The sequence below is a fragment of the Staurois parvus genome, unplaced genomic scaffold, assembly GCF_062004578.1.
Source record: "Staurois parvus isolate SC_StPar_1 unplaced genomic scaffold, SC_StPar_1.0 ptg003638l, whole genome shotgun sequence".
Taxonomy (NCBI): domain Eukaryota; kingdom Metazoa; phylum Chordata; class Amphibia; order Anura; family Ranidae; genus Staurois; species Staurois parvus.
The window spans coordinates 50,990-77,822 of NW_028321434.1; the positions used below are offsets into that span (position 1 = coordinate 50,990).

The window sequence follows — 26,833 nt, forward strand, 5'->3', positions numbered from 1 at the left end:
ATGGTGGTGTGGGAAGACATTCTCACAAAATACTCTCAAATTAAAAATGTGTGACCATAATGGCTACAGCTGGCCATGTTACAACAGGACTGAAAACCCCAAATAAAGTATGTGCAAAGCCAAACAAAGAATAGAATGATTATGAATACAAGGGGGTGGGATATTCCCATATATTTTCAACTCCCTCTGGCCACAGTATGGACCCCCTAAAGTCTGAAGGACGGTACACTGGCCCTTTGTTTAGGAAGTTTGGAAACACCTGATCAACAGCCAAATTCACAATTCCAGCTGTTCCCTCAATAGGAGTCAATAGAATTATCCCAAAATGGGGACGTAAAAAGAATACAGCAGGGCTAGCACAGGGGCCAGCACCTTGGTGAAGACCCAAGGAGCAGCCAATATGTTGAAGGGCAGAGTCCATGAACTGGTAGTGTAGGAAACAGATAGCAAAGTAAGCATCTCTGATGTCCACAGAAGCTTCCCTGGTAATTCCATGCAGAATTTCTCAAATGAAATGAAGACATTCAGAGCTTTTCTGATTCAGAATGGGTCAAATTCCCACTATGGGCTTGGAAAGTGTTAATGGGATGAATAAAACCCCTGGAACCATTCTGCAGCAGGAACTAGGGCAATGACACTTCGATCCAAAGGAAAAGAGATAATTTGATGGAGATCTGCTAACCTGTGTGGTGACAAAGGAGGCATGACATATTGGGTATCTATTTACTTGCCGTAATATCTTTCATATTTTACAAAAAAAAATTAGGGTATATATTGTGTTTTTTTTTTTTTTAATTATTAAAGTGTATTTTTTTCCAAAAATACTAATTAATAAAAACCATCCATTTCAGTATCGGTTTTCGGCCAAGTGCATCCTGAATTTTCGGTTTCGGCACCAGAATTTTCACTTCAGTGCACCACTATTAGATTCAACCCTGGTTACAAGATATCATACATGGTGATCAAATAATACCCTACTGGAGTTCTTCTTTAACCGTCTCCCACCTGCCACATAAGGTAATGACGGGCGCAAGGTGGTTCTCTCGTTCTGGGAGGACGTCATATGACATCCTCCCACTCTAACCGCGAGGCGATCGGTGGTGCGCTGTGTCCCTCGGATACAGCGGATCACCGATCAACGGAAAAAGCCAAAGATGTCGGCTCGGTCTTGTGATCAGCTGTGTCCAATCATAGCCGATCGCATGTAAAATAGGGAAATGCCGATTATCAGCATTTCTCTCCTCACGATCAGTCACGCTGAGAGCTTGTGAGGAGAGGAGAGACAGTAATCAGCATTCCTCAGAGGGCACATGTACACTGATCATCAGGGAACCGATGATCAGTGTGTCCTGATGATCAGTATAGCCCCAGCAGTGGCACCTGTCAGTGTCCATCAATACCAGCTGTCAGTGCTCATCAGTGCCACCTGCCAGTGCCCATCAGTGCCTACCAGTGCATATCAATGCCACATATCAGTGCCCATCTGAGCTGCCTTTCAATGCCACCTATCAGCGCCAGTCAGTGCCACCTATCAGTGCCCATCAGTGCTGCCTAACACTGCCAGTCAGTGCCACCTATCAGTGCCATGAGTGCTGCCTTTCAGTGCCCATCAGTGATGCCTGTCAATGCCTCAGTGCCACCTATCAGTGCCCATCACTGCAGCCTCATTAGCGCACATCAGTGAAGGAGAAAAATCACTTATACACAAAATTTTATAACAAAAACTAAGAAAAAACATTTTTTTTTCAAATTTTTCATTTGTTTTTGGTTTGTTTAGCAAAAAATAAAAAACCCCAAGGTGATTAAATACCACCAAAAATTGTCACTATAAAAATTTCATATGGGTACAGTGTTGCATGACCGCGCAATTGTCATTCAAAGTGCAACAGCACAGAAAGCTGAAAATTGACCTGGGCAGGAAGGGGGTATACGTGCCCTGTAGGCAAGGGATTAAACAAGAAATCAGGAGGAGAACACAAACAGCCATACTCACAGCCTGGGGATGATGTTCCCGGCATACTGGACCAGCTCGTAGAGATCTGCTACTTTCCTTCCTTTCGCAAATTCGTCCGTCAAATAAACTTCCAGATAATGCAGCTCATCAGAAATCGCCATGTCTGTTGTAGGCCATGTTAAGGATAATAAAAACACAAAAACGTGGTCAGGCATGAAAATTCTGGCTTTTAAAAATTGACTTAGACTCCATTTACCCTTGCTCAACTCCAAAGTTGCACTGGAAATCGCAATTGTGATGCAACTTTGATCCGACTTTACACACTCTGGATCAAATTCGCATCAAAGTATTGCAGGTATCTTTTCTAAGTTTTGAATGCGTATCATTGAAAAGAATGGGCTGTGACTTGTCATGCAACTTTGATGTCCAAAGTCACATGACAAGACGCACAAGTGTGAATGGAGCGCCTTAGATAACAGAGACCATTTGCTAAACGGCACAGGCATTCACCTTGGAATCCATCTTCAACACTTGGAAGCACTTCTGGAAAAATCCCTCTGATGGCCAGTATTTTCTGAATGGTCAGCTAAATTGTAGTCCTATAAACTGCAATGAGATGTATTCCCCAATTCTTCAATCATCGACCTTATGCAGGCCATAGATGGGTTGAAAATCGGCCGATTTTTCGGCTGAAAAAAAAAAAAAAATAATAATAATAATAATAAATCAGCCGATTTTCGCACTGTTAGTGGGTTACTTGGTCGGCCGTTTTTCGGGATTTTGGCACATTTTTTTTTATCGGTGAAGTTGGAAAAAAAAAAAATCGGACGACTTTGTCGATCGGCCTATTTTCCTGGCAATGATGGGCAAATCGGCTGATCTTTTTACCAATAAAAAGCCGTGACCTGCAAGAAGAAGACGAAAAAGAAGACGAAAAGAAGAATTTCAGTCCACTATTATATTTGACATGAAAACGTATTGCGGTTGCAACAATGTATCTATTTGTATAAAAATAAAACAGTCTGTATCCAAAATGGATACAAATAGATACATTGTTGCAACTGTAATACTTTTTCATGTCAAATACAATAGCGGAGCTCTCTGCAGGGAAAGAAGTAATAAAATGGCGGCCGTAGACGGGGGGGAAAAAAAAAACGGCCGATTTTTTTTTTTTTTAACGTTGGTGGTGACGTCGGCCTAGTCAACGACCAATTTTTTGTTTTTTTTAAACGGACGGTTTGTGACCTGTCTATGGCCTGCATAAGTTTGCAAAGGCACAGCTGGATCAAAACAATTCCTGCTGTGCCTGACCTTCTAAAAATACTAGTTGGCTGTCTGTCTAAATCAGCACCTTGGTAAGTATGAAAGCAGCTGAATCAAAATCACAGCCAAATGACGAGCATTCTAGAGAGAAGACAATAGAAGACCACATCTCATGACACAAAAAGGTTTCCTGTAAGATGAACTTGGGGCAGGCAGGGATGCAATATTTATATTGCCCAATGCGTGAGACAGTTATGGGCGCCAGGCAGGTCGTTTTTTGCAACATTGAGCCCTGCTGTGGGAAAGCAGCAGTGTTTACATATCAGGTGGAAGCATTTGGGCAGCTGCGCAGCCATCCAAAAGCTTCCACACACCTCAGTAAAGTGCTCTTGCCCCACCCCCACTATGTATCCCGGGCTCAGCATGGAATCCGTCATAGAGGGTGCTGCCGGGTACAGGGGAGGGAGCTTAGCGGACAAAGGTCTGCTTTCCTCATCATCTTGTTCCTGACCCAGAAGCGACATGTATGACATCACCTCCGTGTCCCCGATGACAGTTTCCCCAGCCAGCAGGGTCAGGAAAGAATGTAATGCATTGTAATCTGCATTGCATTACATTCAAGGAGCACAGGAGACATCCAGGGTCTTTTAGACTCATCCTTGATGACCTGACCTATAGGGTTATTAAAGAGTCGACCTATAGAAAAAATACGGTGCTGAAATTTGTTGCCATTTCACGGGTGTACACAAAGTTAAGGTTTGAAATGTTGGGTATCTAACTACTCGGTGCAACCTTGGCTTTAATATAGTACTAAACAAATGGGCAATTGATTGTGTTTTTGTGCCCCCTAAAATTAACTTTAGTGTGTTTTACGGTTATATTATAAATATAAATTAAAAAAATATATAGGATGAGAACAGCCTATATCCCCGCGCTGAAGAGTGAAAATATTGACGGTTAGAATAAAAATTATTAAACCAGTAATTAAATATTTAAACTAAGCTGCTGCTTTAAATAACAAAAAAAAAAAAAATCTATAAAATAGTGAAAAAAAAAATAGTACACACCAACAGTGCTGTGTATGTATACTACTTTTTTTAGTCACGGTTTACAATTTTATTTTTTTATTTAAAGCGGCAGCTTATTTAAATATTTAATTACTGGTTTAATAATTTTTAATGTAGGATATAGGCTGTTCCGAATTTTATATATATATATATATATATATATATACACATATACATACACACATACACACATACAGTAGGGAAGGAAAGTTTGGGCACCCCAGCTAAAAATTTGTATTAATGTGCATAAAAAAGCCAAGGAAAGATGGAAAAATCTCCAAAAGGCATCAAATTACAGATTAGACATTCTTATAATATGTCAACAAAAGTTAGATTTTATTTCCATCATTTACACTTTCAAAATAACAGAAAACAAAAAAATGGCGTCTGCAAAAGTTTGGGCACCCTGCAGAATTTATAGCATGCACTGCCCCCTTTGCCAAGCTGAGACCTGCCAGTGTCATGGATTGTTCTCAATCATCATCTGGGAAGACCAGGTGATGTCAATCTCAAAGGTTTTAAATGCCCAGACTCATCTGACCTTGCCCCAACAATCAGCACCATGGGTTCTTCTAAGCAGTTGTCTAGAAAACTGAAACTGAAAATAGTTGACGCTCACAAAGCTGGAGAAGGCTATAAGAAGATAGCAAAGCATTTTCAGATGTCAATATCCTCTGTTCAGAATGTAATTAAGAAATGGCAGTCATCAGGAACAGTAGAAGTTAAAGTAAGATCTGGAAGACCAAGAAAAATATCAGACAGAACAGCTCGCAGGATTGTGAGAAAAACAATTCAAAACCCACGTTTGACTGCATGATCCCTCCAGAAAGATCTGGCAGACACTAAAGTTGTGGTACACTATTCCACTATAAAGAGATACTTGTACAAATATGGTCTTCATGGAAGAGTCATCAGAAGAAAACCTCTTCTACGTCCTCACCACAAAAATCATCGTTTGAACTTTGCAAATGAACATATAGACAAGCCTGATGCATTTTGGAAACAAGTTCTGTGGACCAATGAGGTTAAAATTGAACTTTTTGGCCGGAATGAGCAAAGGTACGTTTGGAGAAGAAGGGGCACAGAATTTAATGAAAAGAACCTCTGTCCAACTGTTAAGCATGGGGTTGGATCAATCATGCTTTGGGGTTGTGTTGCAGCCAGTGGCACAGGGAACATCTCACGAGTAGAAGGAAAAATGGATTCAATAAAATTTCAGCAAATTTTGGATGGTAACTTGATGCCATCTGTGAAAAAGCTGAAGTTAAAGATAGGATGGCTTCTACAAATGGATAATGATCCTAAACACACCTCGAAATCCACGGGGGATTACATCAAGAGGCGTAAACTGAAGGTTTTGCCATGGCCTTCACAATCTCCTGACCTCAACATAATTGAAAATCTATGGATAGACCTTAAAAGAGCAGTGCGTGACAGACAGCCCAGAAATCTCAAAGAACTGGAAGACTTTTGTAAGGAAGAATGGGCAAAGATACCTCAAACAAGAATTGAAAGACTCTTGGCTGGCTACAAAAAGTGTTTACAAGCTGTGATACTTGCCAAAGGGGGCAGTACAAGATATTAACTCTGCAGGGTGCCCAAACTTTTGCAGACGCCATTTTTTTGTTTTTTGTTATTTTGAAAGTGTAAATGATGGAAATAAAATCTAACTTTTGTTGACATATTATAAGAATGTCTAATCTGTAATTTGATGCCTTTTGGAGATTTTTCCATCTTTCCTTGGCTTCTTTATGCACATTAATACAAATTTTTAGCTGGGGTGCCCAAACTTTCGATCCCCACTGTAAATATATATACATACATACACACACACATACATACATACATACACACATACATACACACACACATACATATATACACAAACACACATTATCCACACACACATACATACACACACACATATATACACACACACACATACATACATACATACATACAATACTAAATACATTATTTTTTTAATCCTGCAAAAAAAGTGCATTGATTGTTATTTTTGTTTTTATCAGGACAAGTAGATTGTCATGAGGGACAAGTAGACTGGAACCCCAAATACTTTAAGAATTTAGAGTCCCTACCGAACGGATATAAAAAGACACAAAATAAAAGTATAACTAAAAGACAAAAGCTTTTGTGGCAACGCCGCAACTGCATACAAAATACGCAATTACAGCGTGGTGGTGTGGCATTTACAGGGTTAAATCAGGAGGCGAAATACTGTATCAGTATAGGAAAGCTGCATAATCTTGGCGTGTAGAATTAGCCCTCCTGTTTTGGGCCATTTGTTTGTTGGGAGGTTGTCTGATCTCTCCAATGTGCAGGTTTTTGCATTCTTCACTACCCTGTGCTGCATATACTGAGTTACTTTGGTTTGGGTGTACAAGATTCTCTCCTTTTTCTAGATAAAGACTCAATTTAAAAAGCGACTGGCAGCAAACCCGCCACACTCTATTCCAATGTTCTGGGTGCACAACGGATGGATTAAAACATACTAGCCGGCTAATAACTGCTGCGGAAGAAGCCGATTGATTTTTCTCTTGTACTCGGTAAGTCAAAAGTAGAAATGATCACCTTGCTCTGAGTGCAAAACTGCCCAGGCAGCAATCAGTGTGCCAGTCTATGGTACATCTCAAACAATCAAAGACGTCATCAGCCTCCTGCAATTGACTGATCTTCAAAACGATCTGCATCAAATGCTGACTGCAGAGGACGACACAGCTCAGCCAAATCAAGATCAAGAGCAGGTCTGTGTTGCGGCTCGTATCGGGTATGCTTGCACCTCTTAGCATTTCATCAATAGATCCAAACATTTTTGAATGACGGAAGGCATGCATTATGGATAAGTGTTAAAGCTGCACTCCAGGAGAACCAAATAATATCTAAATCCAGCCATCCTGTATATTCTTCCTTGAATCTCGGTGAGCTTTGTGCATTTCTTCCAGATCTGTGCAGCAATCCAGTGTGAGACTTCCTGTAATAAAGACCGCTCACTGCTGCTCTCTCTCCTTGTCCAGGGTGACTGGTCTGGTCTCCACCCCTTCCTGTAATAAAGACTGCTCACTGCTGCTCTCTCTTCTTGTGCAGGGTGACTGGTCTGGTCTCTACCAACCAAGACCCATTTTATATAGAAAAGCAGTGGGGCTTTTTTTTTTAGGAGTTATGCAAATATCAACATGTCTCGATGGGTGTCAGTCTGGAGGAGTGGGTGATCCTAGCCAGGCCACACATGTGATGCTGAGCCTCCACAACTGAAAGAATTGAAATTCAATGAATAAAAAGGAGCGGGCCAGGGAGAATCAGGCTGGGGAGGAAAAGGGGTGGTCCTCAACCTCCCCAGGACCAGGGAGAACCTGTCCACGGAACAGAGGTAGAAGGGTGGGTGTGGAGATTCGTGTTAGGTGCAGCCTGTCGCCTCCAGGGAAAGGGGAATGTTGGAGGTGCAGCCTGTCGCCTCCAGGGAAAGGGGGATGTTGGAGGTGCAGCCTGTCGCCTCCAGGGAAAGGGGGATGTTGGAGGTGCAGCCTGTCGCCTCCAGGGAAAGGGGGATGTTGGAGGTGCAGCCTGTCGCCTCCAGGGAAAGGGGGATGTTGGAGGTGCAGCCTGTCGCCTCCAGGGAAAGGGGGATGTTGGAGGTGCAGCCTGTCGCCTCCAGGGAAAGGGGGATGTTGGAGGTGCAGCCTGTCGCCTCCAGGGAAAGGGGAATGTTGGAGGTGCAGCCTGTCGCCTCCAGGGAAAGGGGAATGTTGGAGGTGCAGCCTGTCGCCTCCAGGGAAAGGGGGATGTTGGAGGTGCAGCCTGTCGCCTCCAGGGAAAGGGGGATGTTGGAGGTGCAGCCTGTCGCCTCCAGGGAAAGGGGGATGTTGGAGGTGCAGCCTGTCGCCTCCAGGGAAAGGGGGATGTTGGAGGTGCAGCCCGTCGCCTCCAGGGAAAGGGGGATGTTGGAGGTGCAGCCCGTCACCTCCAGGGAAAGGGGGATGTTGGAGGTGCAGCCTGTCGCCTCCAGGGAAAGGGGGATGTTGGCGGTGCAGCCTGTCGCCTCCAGGGAAAGGGGGATGTTGGCGGTGCAGCCTGTCACCTCATGGGGAAAGGGGGAGAGTGCAGCCTGGGTTTCACTAGTGCACTATGAGATCCTGCCCCTGGCGTGGCTCTCCTCCCTCCCCTTCACGGTGACCACAGAGAGGGAAGGGAGTACTAGTGCTGGGAGAAGGGGATCTGGCTCACTCTGTCCACCATCAAACCCCTGCCATGTGGCCCAGCCTCCAGCAGGCCACAGGCTGGCAGCAGTCCACGGCTCAAGGGTTGGGTACCCCTTTTTTGTTGAAAAAAACATACCTTATTTTTTACATAAGTATAAAAAAAAAAAAACTAGATACTTAATTGAGGTACATTCCACCCTGTACTGCGACAGTGCATAAATACACCACATAACAATACAGTTCCAACCGTACAATAAATACATTCACTCAGCGGTACGATGCCTAACGTGGTGTGCAGAGTGAAAAGTTCCCCGATCCATCATGTCATACATGACTCGGCTTACCCAGAGACCGTTTGTGGCCCCCTAAGTTTTCACCAGAGTACCTAGCAGTGTGATGTCAGATGTGCAGTGCCCCTTTTTTTTTTTTTTTTAATTAAGTCCGCAAACGTGCAAACTACAACGAAAAAACCCGTAAGTGTTTCACAAAAAAGTGCAAGTGAAAAAACACCACACAAAAAGTGCACTTAGGGGTGTGCTTTGTCCTACCCCCGAAGGGGTTGGACCACTACCCTGATCCCCCGGGGCACGAAGCTCCTGACAGGGACAAGGTTCCCATTTGGTCCTCCTGGCCAAAAGGCCTGGTGGACCACCGTTCCTTATGCCCGGCCGAAGCCGGACATCCAGTACTTGGTCAGGGGGCTCTCCTGAAGAGAAAACCCCCTAGGGACAGGGGAGGAAGGAACCAAAAGGCCACACATCCTCCACCTAGACTTCAGGGCAGGCCCGAGGACCCACACCCTTCATCATGTGAAGAAAACACACACATAAGTAAAAGTGACAAACGTGGGAGTGTAAAAATAAATAAATAAATAAATAATTAAATAAATCTATAAAAATAATAAAAAGGTGGTCGTGCCCAAATTGTGCACTGACCAGGCCCTGAGGCCTGTAGCAAAAAAATTGCCCAGGACTTGGCCAAAAGGCCCGGTCCTAGAGGCGCAGTGCAAAAAGTGTTTTAAACGCGGTGACCATGTGCTCATTCACAACGTGGGGTCCCACACCCAAGTGCTACTCAGAGCACCCCTGAGGCGACTACTCAGGGGGCACCATGTTTGCGGACTTTCTGCCTTCTCAGCCCCTGGCCAGACCAAGGTAGATCCGTCCAAATCAGGAGGTACTGGGTCCTTCCAGCTTTCTCAGGGGAATTACTCCCAGGGCCCCACCTTAACGCGTGGCGCTCCCCAGTTTCTGTCCCCCCCGATACTGGCCTTCCAGACCCCCATCATACCAGTGAGGGTACAACAGCCATCCCCGCAAAGCTAGAATGGCCGGGAGCACCCCCACTGGACACTGATAAGAACAGATACTACACTTGATCTTAGCCAAAAGGCCGAGAAGCGATGTGCAGTGCCCCTAGGCTAGATTATGCTGAATGTACACCTGCCAGGAAATGAGGCGGAATCCATCTGACTTGCTGCAGCTTCTAGTGCACAATGCGAAAAGCTCATAGTGTGCAGTGAAAACCACAGCAAGCCATTTCTCATTATAGGACAGCAGCCTATACAACGGTGCAAGATAGGAGGCAAGGCGAACTACTTTGACCTAGTGTTCAGGGAACGGCTGCCTTTATCTGACCAATCCATTGTGGTGCCATCCGCCAATCCTTCCTGACAAACCACATGGCCATTAGGAAGGATACAAAGCTCGTAGTAACTCTTTGGGGACAACATGGAAGTCCGGAGTTCTCCCAGCATGTTTGAAGCATGTTTCAGAGCATCCATCAGTTTGTTCTTGTCCTGCAGAAAAAAAAAAAGAAAAAAAAAAAAGAAAAAGGAAGAAGAAGACTGTATCAATATTGGCTGCGCCACAAAAAACAAAAATGGATAGAATTAGCTTCAAGAAAAAAAAAAAAATGCAAGGCCAGCACAGTGTCATACACCCCCGGACAAGCCTTTTATGCAGACAGTTTTCAAGACCATATACATTTATACACATCACGCAGTTAGTTCCCATGGAAACTAGCTAACAGGTTTCACAAAATGAACAGGTGTAGTTACTGTGCATCCGCTGCATGTAATATGCAAATGTGCAGACAGGAGACGCACAGCCTACATCTTACCCTAAAGCAGCGTTTCTCAACTCCAGTCCTCATGGACCCCCAACAGGTCATGTTTTCAGGATTTCCCTCAGATGAAACAGCTGTGGTAATTACTAAGGCAGTGAAACTGATCAAATCACCTGTGCAAAATAATGGAAATCCTGAAAACATGACCTGTTGGGGGTCCATGAGGACTGGAGTTGAGAAACACTGCCCTAAAGGATCAGTGCACTTCATAACAAAGGAGTAGTTCTCCTTTCTGTCCCTTCACCCAAACCACCCTTCCCATCCCCGGGAGGCTACAGTCTACTTACTCGGATTCAACAGCCAAAGGTCAAGATTTATTTATTTTTTACACTCCTAGCTGCGCCTGTCTATTACAGAGCTCCCTAGACTTCTATGGGATGGTCTATGGTCATCTCCAGCCTCAGAACACAAATTCCTAGAAGTCTATGGGGCACAAAAGGCAAAGGCGTGGCCAAGATAGTGAAGACTTCTATGGCTGCACCAGGAAGATTGAGGTAAGTATGCATCTGTGGAGAGGGAAGGTGGGTTATGCCAGGTCAGAAGGCAAAAAAAAAAAAAAAAAAAAAAGTAGTAAATGCACTGTTTTAAAGTGCACTAATCTCCTAAATCCTCCTGCACACGGGGCGTTTTTACAGCGGATGTTTTTGGCTTTTGACTTTTTTTTTCTACAGCCAGTAAACCCCCCCATCATGTTATCCTATGTGTCCGTGCACACACAGACTGGAATCAATGTTTTTTGGCAGGGAAGTTTTTTAGCTGGAAAAAAAACCCAGGACTAGTGGGTTTCTAGAGGAACTTTTTAGCTATGAAAATGCTCTAACGCTGAAAAACGCGGCAAACCGACACAAAATGGCTTTTTTTTTTGGAACATTTTTGGACCAAAAAACATTTTTTGTTACAAGAAAAAAAAAAAAACGTAAAACGAGGAAAAATGCTGCTAACTGCTAATGCAAAAACACTAAAAAAAAAGAAGCTGAAAAACTCGTGTTTTTAAACGTGATTTTACACTGCTAATGTAACCAGCATTATCAAAACACCCCCCCCCCCCCCCCCCAGTGTGCATGGAGCCTAAAAGTGCCGAATACCATAAATTCACTAAAAAAAGCCAATAGTAGCAATGAAATGACAAATCTGCTGTATGTGAAATGTCAAAAATCAAACCAAAGACAATGCAAATCTTGGAACTTTAAAGCGGTTTTAAACCCAAAAATGTATTATATTGCAGCTTACCAATCATTAGACTGCATTTGTTTTCTTTTTTCTTTAGGCTTTATTCCAATCTGTTTTCACCTGGTGATCTTAGTGGAGGAGGATTGAAGGAAAGGAGAGCAAGTGCTTGTTCATAACATCTCTGCTGATCGGAGCTTTACAGAACACTGCTTATGTATATAGTGTCAACATACAGGGCACACAGAAAACAAGTGTTTTATATATTCTCTGTTCACACCATACATGTGCAGAAAAATTCAGCTTAATGGACATGGTGTGAACAAGCCCTGAATACTGCTGGGTATCAGTCTTTGAAAGCTCAAGGATATTACCTTCATGCATTCAGTTTCCAGCAGCCCGCCTAATGCTTACCTGAGCCCCATCACGATCCAGCGATGGGCACGAGGGCCTCGGCACTCAGCAAAGGGGAAGAGCCAGGATCAGGGGACCCGAGAAGAACAGGATCGGTGATCACTTTTGTTGCCAGCGGGTTAGGCCCCATGTACACGGGACACTTCTGAACGATGGAAACTGACTGCTGGAAAACGTAGGTTAAAAAAAATTCCGTTTAGCCGCATTTGCATAACGCATTTATTTGCGTTTAGAAGCGTTTTTTAAAGATAAGCACAGGAGAACCTGCCAAATGCCCAGAATACACTGAAAAGTGGTAAATGATTAACTATTTCAGAGAAATACAGAGAGTAGAAGCAGAGGCGGCAGTACGTGTTGAGATTAGCTTAGGTGTGAGTTGCTCATTAACATTTCTTTTGTTTCCAAGGATGGGAAAGGTGTCTGGTGGAGGGAGTCATTAAGGTCACCTGGCAGGGGGTCTTCGTGAGGAATTTGAGGTGTGAATGGTCATTAACATAGCTTTTCTTTCCAAGGGTGGGAGAGGTCTGAGGTGTGATTTGTTCATTACAATGTGTGACAAGCTTGGTAGGAACATCCTGTGTTCAGTGTTTTGTCCATCTGAGTACCTTGAAAACTCTTTGCATGCATTTTTCATGATGAAAAAAGGCTCTGGACAGCATCGGGAACTGGAAGAGTTAAAAAAAAATTTCAAACGCTTATAAACAGTTATCCGCGATTACAAGCGTTTGGCGTTTGAAACGCTGATAAAATCTACAGCTCAACGCAAGTTTTCTGCATTCAAAAAAAACGACTGTAAATGACATTGTGTACACGGACCCATAGGAGAACATTAGGGAGAGTTCAGGAGCTGCTAAAAAAAAACAAAAAAACAAAAAAAAAACCAAACACTGAAAAGCTCCTGAACATCAGTCTATCAGCTGCAGTGTACATGAGCCCTTAAAAATTAACTAGTTGCTGACTGCAGATAGCCAAATGACGGCTGCACTGCGGCTGGCCAGTTCTGGGAGGGCGTCATATGACGTCCTCCCAGAACGCGCTCTCCTGCACGCCCCCGGCAATCTCCGTGATCGCTGTGTCCTATGGACACAGTTGATCACGTGAAGTGGTAACAGGCCAATCACAGTGGCCTTTTACTACGTGATCAGCCATGTCCAATGGAACGCTGATCACAGGGAAATGCAATCGCCGGTTCTCGGCTACCCTTTCCTCACGGCAGTTGTCAGAGCAGGGATGATCAGTTCCCTGATGACCGGTGTCCAGTAGTGCCACCCTTCAGTTCCACCCACAAGTGCCCAGCAGTGCCACCCACCTGTGCCCATCAGTGCAGCCAGTCAGTGCTGCCTATCAGTACCCATCAGTGCCACCTAATTAGTGCTGCCCATCAGTGCCGCCCCATCAACGCACATCAGTGAAGGAGAAAAATTACCTCTTTGCAAAAAGTTTATAATAGAAACAAAGAAACTTTTTTTTCACATTTTTTGCTCTTTGTTTATAGCGCAAAAAGTAAAAAAACACACAGCGGCAAGTAAATACCACCAAAAGAAGGCTTTATTTGTGAGAATTATACAAATTTCAGATGGGTATAATGTTGCATGACCGCGCAATTGTCATTCAAAATGCAACAGTGCTGAAAGCTGAAAATTGGCCTGGTAAGGAAGGGGGTATAAGTGCCCTGTAGGCAAGTGGTTAATGGCGGTGCGTTGAGCGATTTTGAGGGGACAGCACATTTAAATGTTACACAAGCTGTACACTGACTACGTCACATTGTAGCAAAGTGTCATTTCTTCAGTGTTGTCACATGAAAAGAAAGAATCAAATATTTACAAAAAATGTGAGGGGTGGACTCACTTCTGGGAGATACTGTACAATTCTAGGAGTTCAATAAACTATTTGCAGGGAAAAAAAAAAAAGCGTTTCTACTATCCTTCCCGACATACCACCCCAAAGAAAAGCAGACAAACAACAGCAGAAACTGGAGGTCAGTGAGGGTCGTTCTGCCGATCGGAGTAATCGGACAACAGAGTGCTGGGAGGAGAATCCGAAGCTTTTAGGATTGTGAGCCTGGACCTGGAGGCCATTCCGTAAGATGAAGGCTCTGTAACGCTTCTGACCTACAGGCTGAATGTGGTCAATTATAGTCGGTAATTGTGTTTGCCCAAGGATGCACAAGAGAAGACACGAGCTAACAAACTGGAGTGCTGCTTGAGAAAAAGATCCGTAGCATTCAGCTAAAAAAAATAAAACAAAAAAAAAAACCACAACATGAAAGAGCAGCCTTCACTAGAACAACATGGGACATCATTCACTTTTAGGGCTCATGTACACTGTAGCTGATAAAGTGACGTTCAGGAGCTGTTCAGCGTTTTTTTCAGGAGCCCCTGAACTCACCCTAATGTTCTCCTATGTGTCCATGTACACATCGTCGTTTACAGGCATTTGAGTTGACAGTCGTTTTTTTGAACGCACCAAATTTGTGTTCAGCAGTTGATTTTATCAGCGTTTCAAATGCAAAACGATTGTAAACGCAGCAAATCACATTTATAAGTGTTTGCAATTTTTTTTTTTTTTTTTTAACTCTTCCAGTTTCCAATGCTGTCCAGAGCCTTTTTTCATCATGAAAAATGCATGCAAAGGGTTTTCAAGGTACTCAAATGGACAAAACACTGAACACAGGATGTTCCTACCAAGCTTGTCACACATTGTAATGACCAATTCACACCTCAGACCTCTCCCACCCTTGGAAACAAAAGATATGTTAATGACCATTCACACCTCAAATTCCTCATGAAGACCCCCTGCCAGGTGGCCTTAATGACTCCCTCCACCAGACACCTTTCCCACCCTTGGAAACAGAAGAAATGTTAATGAGCAACTCACACCTAAGCTAATCTCAACACATACTGCTGTCTCTGCTTCTACTCTCTGTATTTCTCTGAAACAGTCTGAAATAGTTAATTTACCACTTTTCAGTGTATTCTGGGCATTTGGGAGGTTCTCCTGTGCTTATCTTTAAAAAATGCTTCTAAAACCGCAAACGCACATAAACGCATTATGCAAACGCGGCTAAACAGACATTTTTTAACCTACATTTTCCAGCAGTCAGTTTACATCGTTCAGAAGTGTCCCGTGTACATGGAGCCTAAATTCTTAAAAGTGGTTGTAAACCTCTGACTAAAATATGAACAAAACACATCCCTCTATAATGTGGTCTGCTGCTTTGTTCCTCTGCTAGCAGCAGGATTTACTTCTGACTGAAGGTTTCCTGACACCAAGAGGAAAATGTGAGCTCCTGTGAGCTGTGTGGAGGGGGAGGGGGGGCATGTCTCTTCCCTCCAATCAGCTCTCAGAGCTCTCCTCACTGAGCTCTACAGAGTGTACATTTCAGTTCTCCACCCCCTTTTTTCTGACAGCTCAGACAAGCTTTATAAATTCTGGACTTTGAACAGATGTAGAGAAGAGAAGAACACAAATAAACAGGTACAACTTATGTAGGATTTGTTTCATCTCTGTGCATCTCCTGAGGCCAGTCACTTCACTGGGTATATGTAACGGTTTACAATCACTTTAACAGGGAAGGGGTAAGGAGGATAACTATGGCCCCAAACAATATACCAGGAGCAGAAGTTTACCGCTTTGGTTCTGTTTTCTCCAAATGATAAAACATTAGTCCGCACAAAACTGGAAACAGATCTGAATGAGCGTGCAACAAACACACCAAAGTAGCTCCTTCATCCATTTTTTTTTTTGCAGAGAACCTCGTGTATTTTGTCCTGTGATTGCCACCCACAATTTATTTCCGCAGAAACGCACTACAGTCCATTTAACCTGATTTCCTATAGGATATGGTCACATCTCCGCATTTTTACCCGATGCGTTTTTTTGGAAAGGGTCAGGGACTTTTTTGAACACAAAAAGTTGTTTATGGTTCTATAGACTTCAACAGAAATGCTGCAGAAAAGCATGCAGAGCTTTTTTTATGTGTTTTTGCATTTTAAATCTGCCTAGCAACAAGGAAAAAAAAACGCATCAAAAGCACATGTGGAAAAATGCAAACCGCAATGCAGAAATGAATCAAACACAAACTGCATAGGTGTGAACTTAGCCTTAAGGGTGTCATTAGGAATGAATGAATTACGAATTCATTATTATTTCAGGTACTTATATAGCGCCATCAATATACGCAGCGCTTTACATATATATTGTACATTCACATCAGTCTCTAACCCTCAAGGGGTGTACAATCTAAGGTCCCTAACCCTCAAGGGGCGTACAATCTAAGGTCCCTAACTCACATTCATACATACACATACTAGGGACAATTTAGACAGGAACCAATTCACCTACCAGCATGTCTTTGGAGTGTGGGAGGAAACCCGCGCAGGCACAGGGAGAACATGCAAACTCCAGGCAGGTGGTGCCGTGGTTGGGTTTCGATGCATGAAGGTAAAAAAACTTTGTGCAGCTCCCTCCCAGCCCCTCCTAATAATTACTGCGATCGAAGATCTGCGATCTTGTACTGTACAGCGCTGAGCGAACTATTGGCGCTTTATAAATACTGTATAATAATAATAATCTAGTGATGCGCATGAGAGCCTCAGCTCTCTGGGGCCACTGTTGATAAAAGGAAGCCAACAGTTCGATCTTCCACAATGATTATTTATTTCAGGTACTTATATAGCGCCATCAATTTATGCAGCGCTTTATATTGTGGGAACTTGCTTCAAAGTGGTAGAGATTTTCATTTAAAGCACACAGCGACTCGCTTCTTTAAGGGCCTTTTTGCCCAATTTTGTTTAAACAAATGTCCCATAACATAAAGCTTCCCACGCAGGGGTATCCACCATCAAACAAAACAACGATTCAGCCTTCTGGCTTATACTCAGCTTGATGTCTGTCTCCTGCAGACTTTATGGCTCATGCACACCGCTGGCCTCTAGCACACAGCTAGTCTCTAGCAGCCCCTTGCTGCTTTTGGCTTCCACTTCTCCTAGGTGAAGCCCACCTGACTCCTGTCTTCCAGGTGGAACCCTCCTGACTCCTATCTGCCGGGGTGGAGCCCAGACCTCTGATCCTGACTCTCTGAAAAGGCCTGCACACACCTGTGCAATCAGTCTCCTGGCCATTCCCAAAATTCACATCAGTCCCTAACCCTCAAGAGGCGTACAATCTAAGGTCCCTAACTCACATTCATACATACACATATTAGGGACAATTTAGACAGGAGCCAATTCACCTACCAGCATGTCTTTGGAGTGTGGGAGGAAACCGGAGTACCCGGAGGAAACCCACGCAGGCACAGGGAGAGCATGCAAACTCCAGGCAGGTGGTACCGAGGTTGGGTTTTTCGAACCCACAACAATAGTACTGCCTAAATTTGTGTAGAAAGATTACTTATTTGCTAAATATTATAAATGAAACAAAGAAAAATGCATTTTCCCAAAAATATTCGGTATTGTTCGTTTATAGAGAAAAAAAAAATAAAAAAATACCACCAAAAGAAATCTCTATTTGTGTGAAAAAAAAAATGATAAATATGGGTAGTATCGCACGACCGCACAATTGTCATTTAAATTGCAACAGCGCTGAAAGGTGAAAATTGGCCTGGGCAGGAAGGGGGTAGAAGTGCCCGGTAGGCGAGGGGTTAAAGGCTGTTGATAATTTTGTTTTGTTTTTTTAACCAGCAGTTCTGCTTTAATTATCAAAAAGTTTGACTCGCGGCTGAATACACTTACAGGTAACATGGAAATCCTCTTTAAATTGAAGACTCCGTTTACAAATCCCCCCAATAAACACTTCAATTGTCCGCTTTCGGCATATTTATGTTAATTCAATGCAATCCAGCAGTGACAAAATAATGAAGCACCATTAGGACGCGGGACTGAAGCAGCAGTTGTTGGCGTAAACGTGGCATCTAATCCCAGCCAGTGCCAGCCGGCAGCGCTGAGCCGCTCGAACGGTGATTTACATTGATTAGGGAATAATTTTCGGCGCTGTCCCATGGGAAATTAAGCAGATGAGGATTGATAGGAGTGGCGCGACTCAATGCGTTTTGTGGTTTCATTCATTAAGCTCCATTAAAACAAATAGCTGCGGTATTGTTTTACTCAGTCTTAAGGAAAGGCCCAGAGAATTTCAATTTAAAAAGTACAGAGCAGAAAAGTTTCCCCCCCCTTTTTCTTTAAAAAGGGAAACCATACAGCAAGGGCCTATTTTCAGCTATTATTTTGTCTTTTTATGAGATTTGATATTTTTACATAACTTTGCATTTTCTATTATTTTACTGCATGCATAGATTTGTAGATTACTCTTCTAGCTGCTATTGCCACGCCACTAGAATCTCAGCCACATGGAGGATGGATTGCTTTCCATTAGTCAGGCCTGACTGGCAGACTTGCACTGAGAAAAGAGGAAGCAAAGGAAAACCCCAGTGATGAAGCAGAACCTGCTATTTAATTAGTAAATATGGCCACCCCACCTGCATGCATATTATTATTATTATACAGGATTTATATATTATTATTATTATACAGGATTTATATATTATTATTATACAGGATTTATATATTATTATTATTATACAGGATTTATTATTATTATTATACAGGATTTATATATTATTATTATTATTACAGGATTTATATATTATTATTATTATACAGGATTTATATATTATTATTATTATTATACAGGATTTATATATTATTATTATTATACAGGATTTATATATTATTATTATTATACAGGATTTATATATTATTATTATACAGGATTTATATATTATTATTATTATACAGGATTTATATATTATTATTATTATACAGGATTTATATATTATTATTATACAGGATTTATATATTATTATTATACAGGATTTATATATTATTATTATTATACAGGATTTATATATTATTATTATACAGGATTTATGGCGCCAACAGTTTGCTCAGCGCTTTACAATATAACGGGAGACAATACAGCAACAATACAGTTCAATACAAGAGGGATAGGAGGGCCCTGATCCTGGGAGCTTACAATCTACCGTATTTTTCGCCGTATAGGACGCACTTTTTCTTCCCCAAAACTGGGGGGGAAATGTCAGTGCGTCTTATAAGGCGAATATGGAGCGGCCGGTCCGGTATTTCCACCGCGGCCGTGTCAGAATACCGGGCCGGCCGCTCAGCTCTGCAGCGGGACCTTACCTGTTCCTCTATCCAGCGGCGCGCTGTCTTCCCGGCTTCTGTAGTGTGGGCACTGGGCATGACAGCCGGGTGCCAAGTGCGCATGCGCAAGAAGCGGTGCTTTTTGTGAATGGTAAGGCGGTACCTGGGACACATGACAGATCCCAGAAGCCGCCGGACCAATCACAAAGCGCAAGTGCTTCTCGCTCATGCGCACTGGGCACCTGGCTGTCATGCCGAGCGCCATTACAGAAGCCGGGAAGACAGCGCGCGGCTGGATCGAGGAACAGGTAAGATGAAACAAAAACTCTGCGGAAGTAAGAGCGGGTGCCTGTCAAATTCAGGTACCCGCTCCCCACCTCCCCAAAGGTCAGCAGTCATCCCTGTGCTCTCCGCAGTCTCGGGTCATCTCCTGTGCTCTCCGCAGTCTCGGGTCATTCCTGTGCTCTCCGCAGTCTCGGGTCATCCCTGTGCTCTCCGCAGTCTCTGGTCATCCCTGTGCTCTCCGCAGTCTCGGGTCATCCCTGTGCTCTCCGCAGTCTCGGGTCATCCCTGTGCTCTCCGCAGTCTCGGGTCATCCCTGTGCTCTCCGCAGTCTCGGGTCATCCCTGTGCTCTCCGCAGTCTCGGGTCATCCCTGTGCTCTCCGCAGTCTCGGGTCATCCCTGTGCTCTCCGCAGTCTCGGGTCATCCCTGTGCTCTCCGCAGTCTCGGGTCATCCCTGTGCTCTCCGCAGTCTCTGGTCATCCCTGTGCTGTCCGCAGTCTCTGGTCATCCCTGTGCTGTCCGCAGTCTCTGGTCATCCCTGTGCTGTCCGCAGTCTCTGGTCATCCCTGTGCTGTCCGCAGTCTCTGGTCATCCCTGTGCTGTCCGCAGTCTCTGGTCATCCCTGTGCTGTCCGCAATCCATTAGTTCAGAATTTTTTTTTTCCTGTTTTCTGCCTCTAAAACCTAGGTGCGTCTTATGGTCAGGTGCATCTTATACGGCGAAAAATACGGTAAGCGATATACATTATTATTATACAGGATTTATATAGCCAATAAATAATATTTTGAAATGCCAAGATATACATGTAGCGCTCTGTAAATCATATAATAAAAAGAAAAAAAATTCATAAACAAAAAGTCCATCAATAAAAGTCCTCTTTTGTGTTGGTTGACTTTTTCAAAATAAATCACCACGTGACTGTAAATAAATAAACATCCAAATTGTGCTGTGCTCCCCCTTTAGGTATGCACTCACCAACTTTATTTGCCTCCCACTTTCATGGTTGGCAAAATGTGCTTTGGTTTAAACATATATTTCTCCAGACCAGGATAGTCACTCATATACATGGACTTTTCTCAGAATGGTTCCAACACTCCAATCCAATAGCCTCAGTAACTGACGTTCCACAGCAACTTCCCCAGAATGGCTCCAACCAGGGGCGGGCTGACCATTTGGAAACTCGGGCACTGCCTGAGGGCCTGGGGTCAGTAGGGGGCCCCATGAGATGCCCCTGGTACCTTTTTCATAGGCGTTTTTGAGTTTAGGCAAGGACACAGGGGCCCCATGATCCCCTATTGCCCGGGGGGCCACATGAGTTGTCAGTCCACCCCTGGCTCCAACACTACAGACCTACAATCTCTGGAAATGACTCTCCATATCATGTGAAAGAAAGGAAAGAGAGACCCGACATAGTGTAGTATCCTTTAAAACCTTTTAATCTCTGCTCAAAGAAACTCACTTAAAGAATAAAATTCAATATCAGCCCAAAGATATATCTTTTTACTTAATGAAGGTAATGTCAGAGAGGGAAGACAGCTCAACGCTCTCACCGCTGCCGATCCTCGCTCTCAGACAACTCACGTCACTTCCAGTTCCAAAGATCATCACTTCCGGGTTTCACTCAGCCAAAAACTGACGCGCTTCGTCACTTATTCATTTGAATGAGTCCAGTAGTGACGAAACGCGTCAGTTTGGCTAAGCGAAAACTGGAAGTGACGATCTTTGGAACCTGCGTTCACTATATCCGGCCTCCCCGGACCCCGCGTTCACTATATCCGGCCTCCCCGGACCCCGCGTCCACTATATCCGGCCTCCCCGGACCCCGCGTCCACTATATCCGGCCTCCCCGGACCCCGCGTCCACTATATCCGGCCTCCCCGGACCCCGCGTCCACTATATCCGGCCTCCCCGGACCCCGCGTCCACTATATCCGGCCTCCCCGGACCCCGCGTCCACTATATCCGGCCTCCCCGGACCCCGCGTTCACTATATCCGGCCTCCCCGGACCCCGCGTTCACTATATCCGGCCTCCCCGGACCCCGCGTTCACTGCAATGGGAAGCCAGTGGAGGGATTGGCAGATACAGAACGGTTAGTAAGGTGGATGAGTCTGGCATCAGCATTCATGATAGACTGAAGAGGGGATAGCCTGAGATGAGGTCGGCCAATGAGGAGGGAGTTACTGTAGTCAAGGCGAGAGATAACCAGGGAGGGGATAAGTTACTTAGTGGTTTCCGAGGTTAAGAACGGGCGTATCTTGGAGATGTTGCGTGGTGAAGTCTACTGCTGAAAGGACAGACACACACACACCTTTTCAATTGCTTGGTAACACAAATTGCTAATCAGCCAAATCACATGGCAGCAACTCAATGCATTTAGGCATCTAGACATAGTGAAAACTACTTGAAGTTCAAACCGAGCAACAGAATGGGGAAGAAAGGGGATTTAAGTGACTTTGAATATGGCATGGTTGTTGGTGCCAGACGGGCCGGTTTGGGTGTTTCAAAAACTGCTGAGTCTGACGGTTGTGTTACCAAGATAGGCGGGGGTGCACACGAGTGATTAGAGTGGGAGGACGTCATATAACGTCCTCCCAGAACGAGAGAACCACCGCCCATCCGTCATTTCCTTATGTGGCGGGCAGGAGGCGGTTAAACTGCAAAATCTGATACAGCTCTGCATAGAAGCCAATCAGCTTACAGGTTTTATTGACAAAACTTCCGGTTCACATCTATACGTCCGCGTGGGCTGCGTTTTGCATGGGCACGAGAGCCCATTCATTTGAATGGACTGTTGCTCAGTGACAGGCAGGGAAGACGTCCCTGCACTTCTTTGGAAACCGCAGCCCGCACAGGAACCTCGGTTCCCAGTACGGTTGCGTTTCCCAGTGCGGGCGGCGTGCCATTAGAACTAATGGCACCCGCCTGAAGGTCCACATTTCTCTGTGCGGGGGGTGAGGCTGCACAGATTTTCGCGCGGATCCGCAGCGGCACCACCCGCACAGATGTGAGCCTAGGGTAGTTGAACAAGTTGAAGTCAGAAGCTGATTGGCCGCCATGGACAGCTGCACCAGATTGAGTGCTCCAGTTTTAGTAAAACTCCCCCAGTATTTCTTACAGCAAGAAGCTGGCAATTGATTATCATACACAGTGCTTTAGCAAAATAAATGTGGTTATGGCAAAAGGCTCATTAAATGCCCATTTATTCCTTAATTATCAAACAGAAGAGAAACCTGTTCTTGTTGTCAGACTATCACTTCATGTCCCAAGTGCAGTATAAAAGAATCTGATGATTTTACGGGTAACAGCTCTTCATGATCAGCATGTGACCTCTTGTCAAAAACCAGAAACAAACTCAAATACTCATGTGATGCCGACCACAGGGCTCCAGGCCGATTATAGGCCATCATGCCTACACACATTGGACACATTAACCACTTGCTTCCCAAGCCCATTCTGACACTTCTCTCCGACATGTAAAAATCATCATTTTTTTGGTAATGAATTAACCCGTTGCCCAACACCCAGCAGAGAAATACACAGCAGGTTTCCCCAAGTAAAAACATACACAGCACAGTTTATAGCAAAAAAAAAAGAAAAAAAAAAGAAACCCACACATACATGGGATCAAATTCCACCGAAAGAAGGTTCTATTTGTGGGAGGGGAAGGACGGAAGTTTCATTTGAATGCGGCGTTGCATGATCGCACAATTGTCAGTTAGCCACTTGCCTACCGGGTATTTACACCACCCCCCCCCCTTCCTGCCCAGACCAATTTTCAGCGCAGTCACACTTTCGCCAACAATTGCGCGGTTATGCAAATGAAATTTTTCTAAATGTTTTCACACATGTTTTCTTTTGGTGGTATCTAAGTGCCGCTGGGTGTTTTATTGTTTGAGCTATAAACAAAACAAACAAAAAAAAAAGAGCTCTTCTTGGTTTCGATTATAAAATTTTGCAAACAAGTAATTGTTCTCCTATACTGATGTGCATTGATGAGGCTGCACTGATGGACACTGATGAGGTGGCACAGATAGGCGACACTGATGAGCTGACACAGACAGGCGGCACTAATGTGCATTGATGAGGCTGCACTGATGAGGTGGCACAGATAGGCGGCACTGATGTGCATTGATGAGGCTGCAATGATGGGCACTGATGAGGTGGCACAGATAGGCGGCACTGATGCTGCTGCACAGGTATGCAGCAATGATGGGCACTGACAGGCGGCACAGGTGGGTGACACTGATCATCAGTGTCGATCTGTTCCCTGACAATTGCCGGTTGTCGGCAGTACTGTCCTCACACTGTAACAGCGTGAGGAAAAGTGCAGCCAATAACCGGCAACTGTGTTTACCCGGTGATCTGATGTGTCATTGGACACAGCTGATCACGTGGTAAAAGGCAGCTGTGATTGGCCCTTTACCACATCACGTGATCAGCTGTGTCCATAGGAGAGCATACTGTTAGTTGCAACACAGAAGAACTATTGGGAGCCAGAGACAGAACCCTAGAACAGTAACTGCCTGAACAAGGACCATCATGGCAGGATCACCACAGATTATTTTAATGAAAGATACAGATGTAAAAAGATGGAAAGTGACTTTTTAGTATTACAGTAACAGGTTAAATAATAATATATAAGATTTTAGCGAATGGGCTTAAATCTACTAAGCAATAAAAGAATATAAAAACATAATTTTGAAAAAAAAAAAAAAAAAAAAATACAGGTTAGTTTTAACTAAATGTATACAAATCACATTTTTGCAAAAAAAAAAAAAAAATCTGAAAAATGCCCCAAAAAGGGAATGAGAAGACTTTGTCTCTGATATTGTGCAAGGGAACATAAAACAGGAAAGACAAACGAGAAGGAGACGACAGACGTGACCTCTGACCAAAATATTCCTTTTACACAATAGCAGTAGTCTGAAACCCGGATGGTAAGGCCCCATTTATATGGGTGTACTATAGGGGTGCCGTATTTGACTGCATGGGGATGCGAAGGTGTTCCATACATCTGTGTGCAGGCAGTCCCATTCGTGTCAACTGGGGCACAGCCAATGCTCACAATTTGACAGCCATGCGAGTGCAGAGTCCGGAGCACACAGGGGAGATTTACTTAAACTGTAGCACACAGAATCTGGTGCAGCTCTGCACAGAAACCAATCAGCTTCCAGGTTTTATTGTCAAAGCTTAATTGAACAAGCTGAAGTTAGAAGCTGATTGGCCGCCATGCGCAGCTGAACCAGATTCTGAGAGCTCCAGTTTCAGTAAATCTCTCAGTCTCTATTCAGAGCCAGGCACCCGCACTCACAGTGTGTCCATGCAGCCACTGCATCCCAGCTGACATGAATGGAACCGCCTACACACAGAACACCTGGAGTACGAGGCCTAATAAAACTTTAAGTGTTACTAAACCCCCGGAGCCCGCATTCACTATGTCCGGTCTCCCCGGAGCCCGCATTCACTATGTCCGGTCTCCCCGGAGCCCGCATTCACTATATCTGGTCTCCCCGGACCCTGCATTCACTATATCTGGTCTCCCCGGACCCCACATTCACTATATCCGCTCTCCCCGGACCCCACATTCACTATATCCGCTCTCCCCGGACCCTGCATTCACTATATCTGGTCTCCCCGGACCCCGCATTCACTATATCTGGTCTCCCCGGACCCTGCATTCACTATATCTGGTCTCCCCGGACCCCGCATTCACTATATCCGCTTGTCATTGCTGTCGATCATCTTCATCAAACTTAAATAGAGCTCATTCAGATGGCAGATTAGGGTCATCTTCCATGCAGGGCTGCGGGCAGGCACATGCGCATCCACCTCAGGGCTGCGGGCAGGCGCATGCGCATCCATCTCAGGGCTGTGGGAAGGCAAGGACACAATCACGTGTCAAAGTTTGGCTTGCGGGCAGGAGCACGGATCAGAACATATAGGAAACATGCACCAACCTGCCCGTACATCCTTTGGTGGTACATGCACACCGAGGTGGATGAACATGCATCTGCCAGCGGCTCTGCACAGAGGGCGGCACTGTACTGTCTGAATGAGCCCTTAGTAAGCTGCTCACAGTAGGCGTCCCACATGATTACATGAGCTTGTCTCAGGTACCTGAATCCACGTCATCAGGACTGTGAATAAAAGTAAAGCCAAAGCTTTTTCTGAATTGAAGTGGGTCCTGATAGGCATCTCTAGCTGCACTGACAGCTCTAATTCTTAAATTACCCTACATAGCATTTTCAGCTTCTTTTGTTGCCTCTTTCACTGCAGGCTCAAGCAGCAAATCCTAATAAAGGAGGTGTAAATCCGCAAAATGTGATGCCTCTTTTGCAACCTTCAATAAATATTTCAGATCTATAAAGCTTGCCCTGATACATTCTTTTCAACACAGGCACTGCCCTACTGACAGAGTGGAGCAATCCCATTACTTTTGTATCAGGTTTTTATTGCCGAGTCCCCACAGGGAAGATTTTACTCCTTTTGTCCAGGTGACCACTGTCACTCCAGCTGGAAGGGAAATTGGAACATTTTGAGCCATCATTGGAACAGGATTAGAGAGGAAACCTTTCAATTGGACGCTTGTTCCAGTGACAACTGTCTAAGAGGTGATTTACCTTCTTAGATATACTAGATTTCCTCTTGTTTCCGGTGGAGTTTATGGGACAGGAAGTGGAGATAATGGTCCTCAATGGGAGAGGATTTGAACACAATGGAACACCAATGCTGAAAAAGTTAGGGGAATCCTACAATTTTTGAGCTTTCACTGGAATAGGAACAGAGGGGAAACCTTCCAATTGGACACTGGTTCCAGTTAACAGCTGTCAATGAGGTGATTTTCCTTATTCTGGGGAGATTTCCTTTGGTTTCCTGTTGAGTTGAGAAAGTGAAGATAGTTTTCCCACCTCATCCCCAGTGGAACACCGGTGGTGTGAAAAAAAAACAAAAAGAAGGAATCTCTATTCTGAATCCAGTCCTAGAAACTGTAACCACAAAGCAGGGTGGATAAAAATTGATTATTTAAAAAAAAACAACATTTTTTTGTTTTCCTATTTAAATCAGATTTTTTTTATTTTTAGCACATTTATTTTAATAAAATGCTTTTGCAGTAAAAATCTATTTCAGATACATGAATAATTTTGTTTATTCAGCATGAAATGGAGCTTAGTTATGTAG

General features: G+C 44.2%; 1 protein-coding gene and 1 pseudogene across 1 annotated transcript in view; both read right to left on the minus strand.

Moving 5' to 3' along the window:
* LOC149427589 (vacuolar protein sorting-associated protein 35-like) overlaps positions 1 to 26,833 on the minus strand; it is a gene marked incomplete at its 3' end in the record, with an annotated part of 79,551 nt that overhangs the window by 39,761 nt on the left and 12,957 nt on the right. Inside the window, exons 3-4 of the mRNA XM_089667874.1 lie at positions 10,203 to 10,299; positions 1,994 to 2,117 (exon numbers count right to left, since the gene is read on the minus strand). Coding sequence (XP_089524000.1) covers positions 1,994 to 2,117; positions 10,203 to 10,299 — 221 coding nt within the window. The remainder of the gene's footprint in view (positions 1 to 1,993; positions 2,118 to 10,202; positions 10,300 to 26,833) is intronic.
* LOC149427590 (U2 spliceosomal RNA) lies at positions 9,749 to 9,905 on the minus strand (annotated as a pseudogene).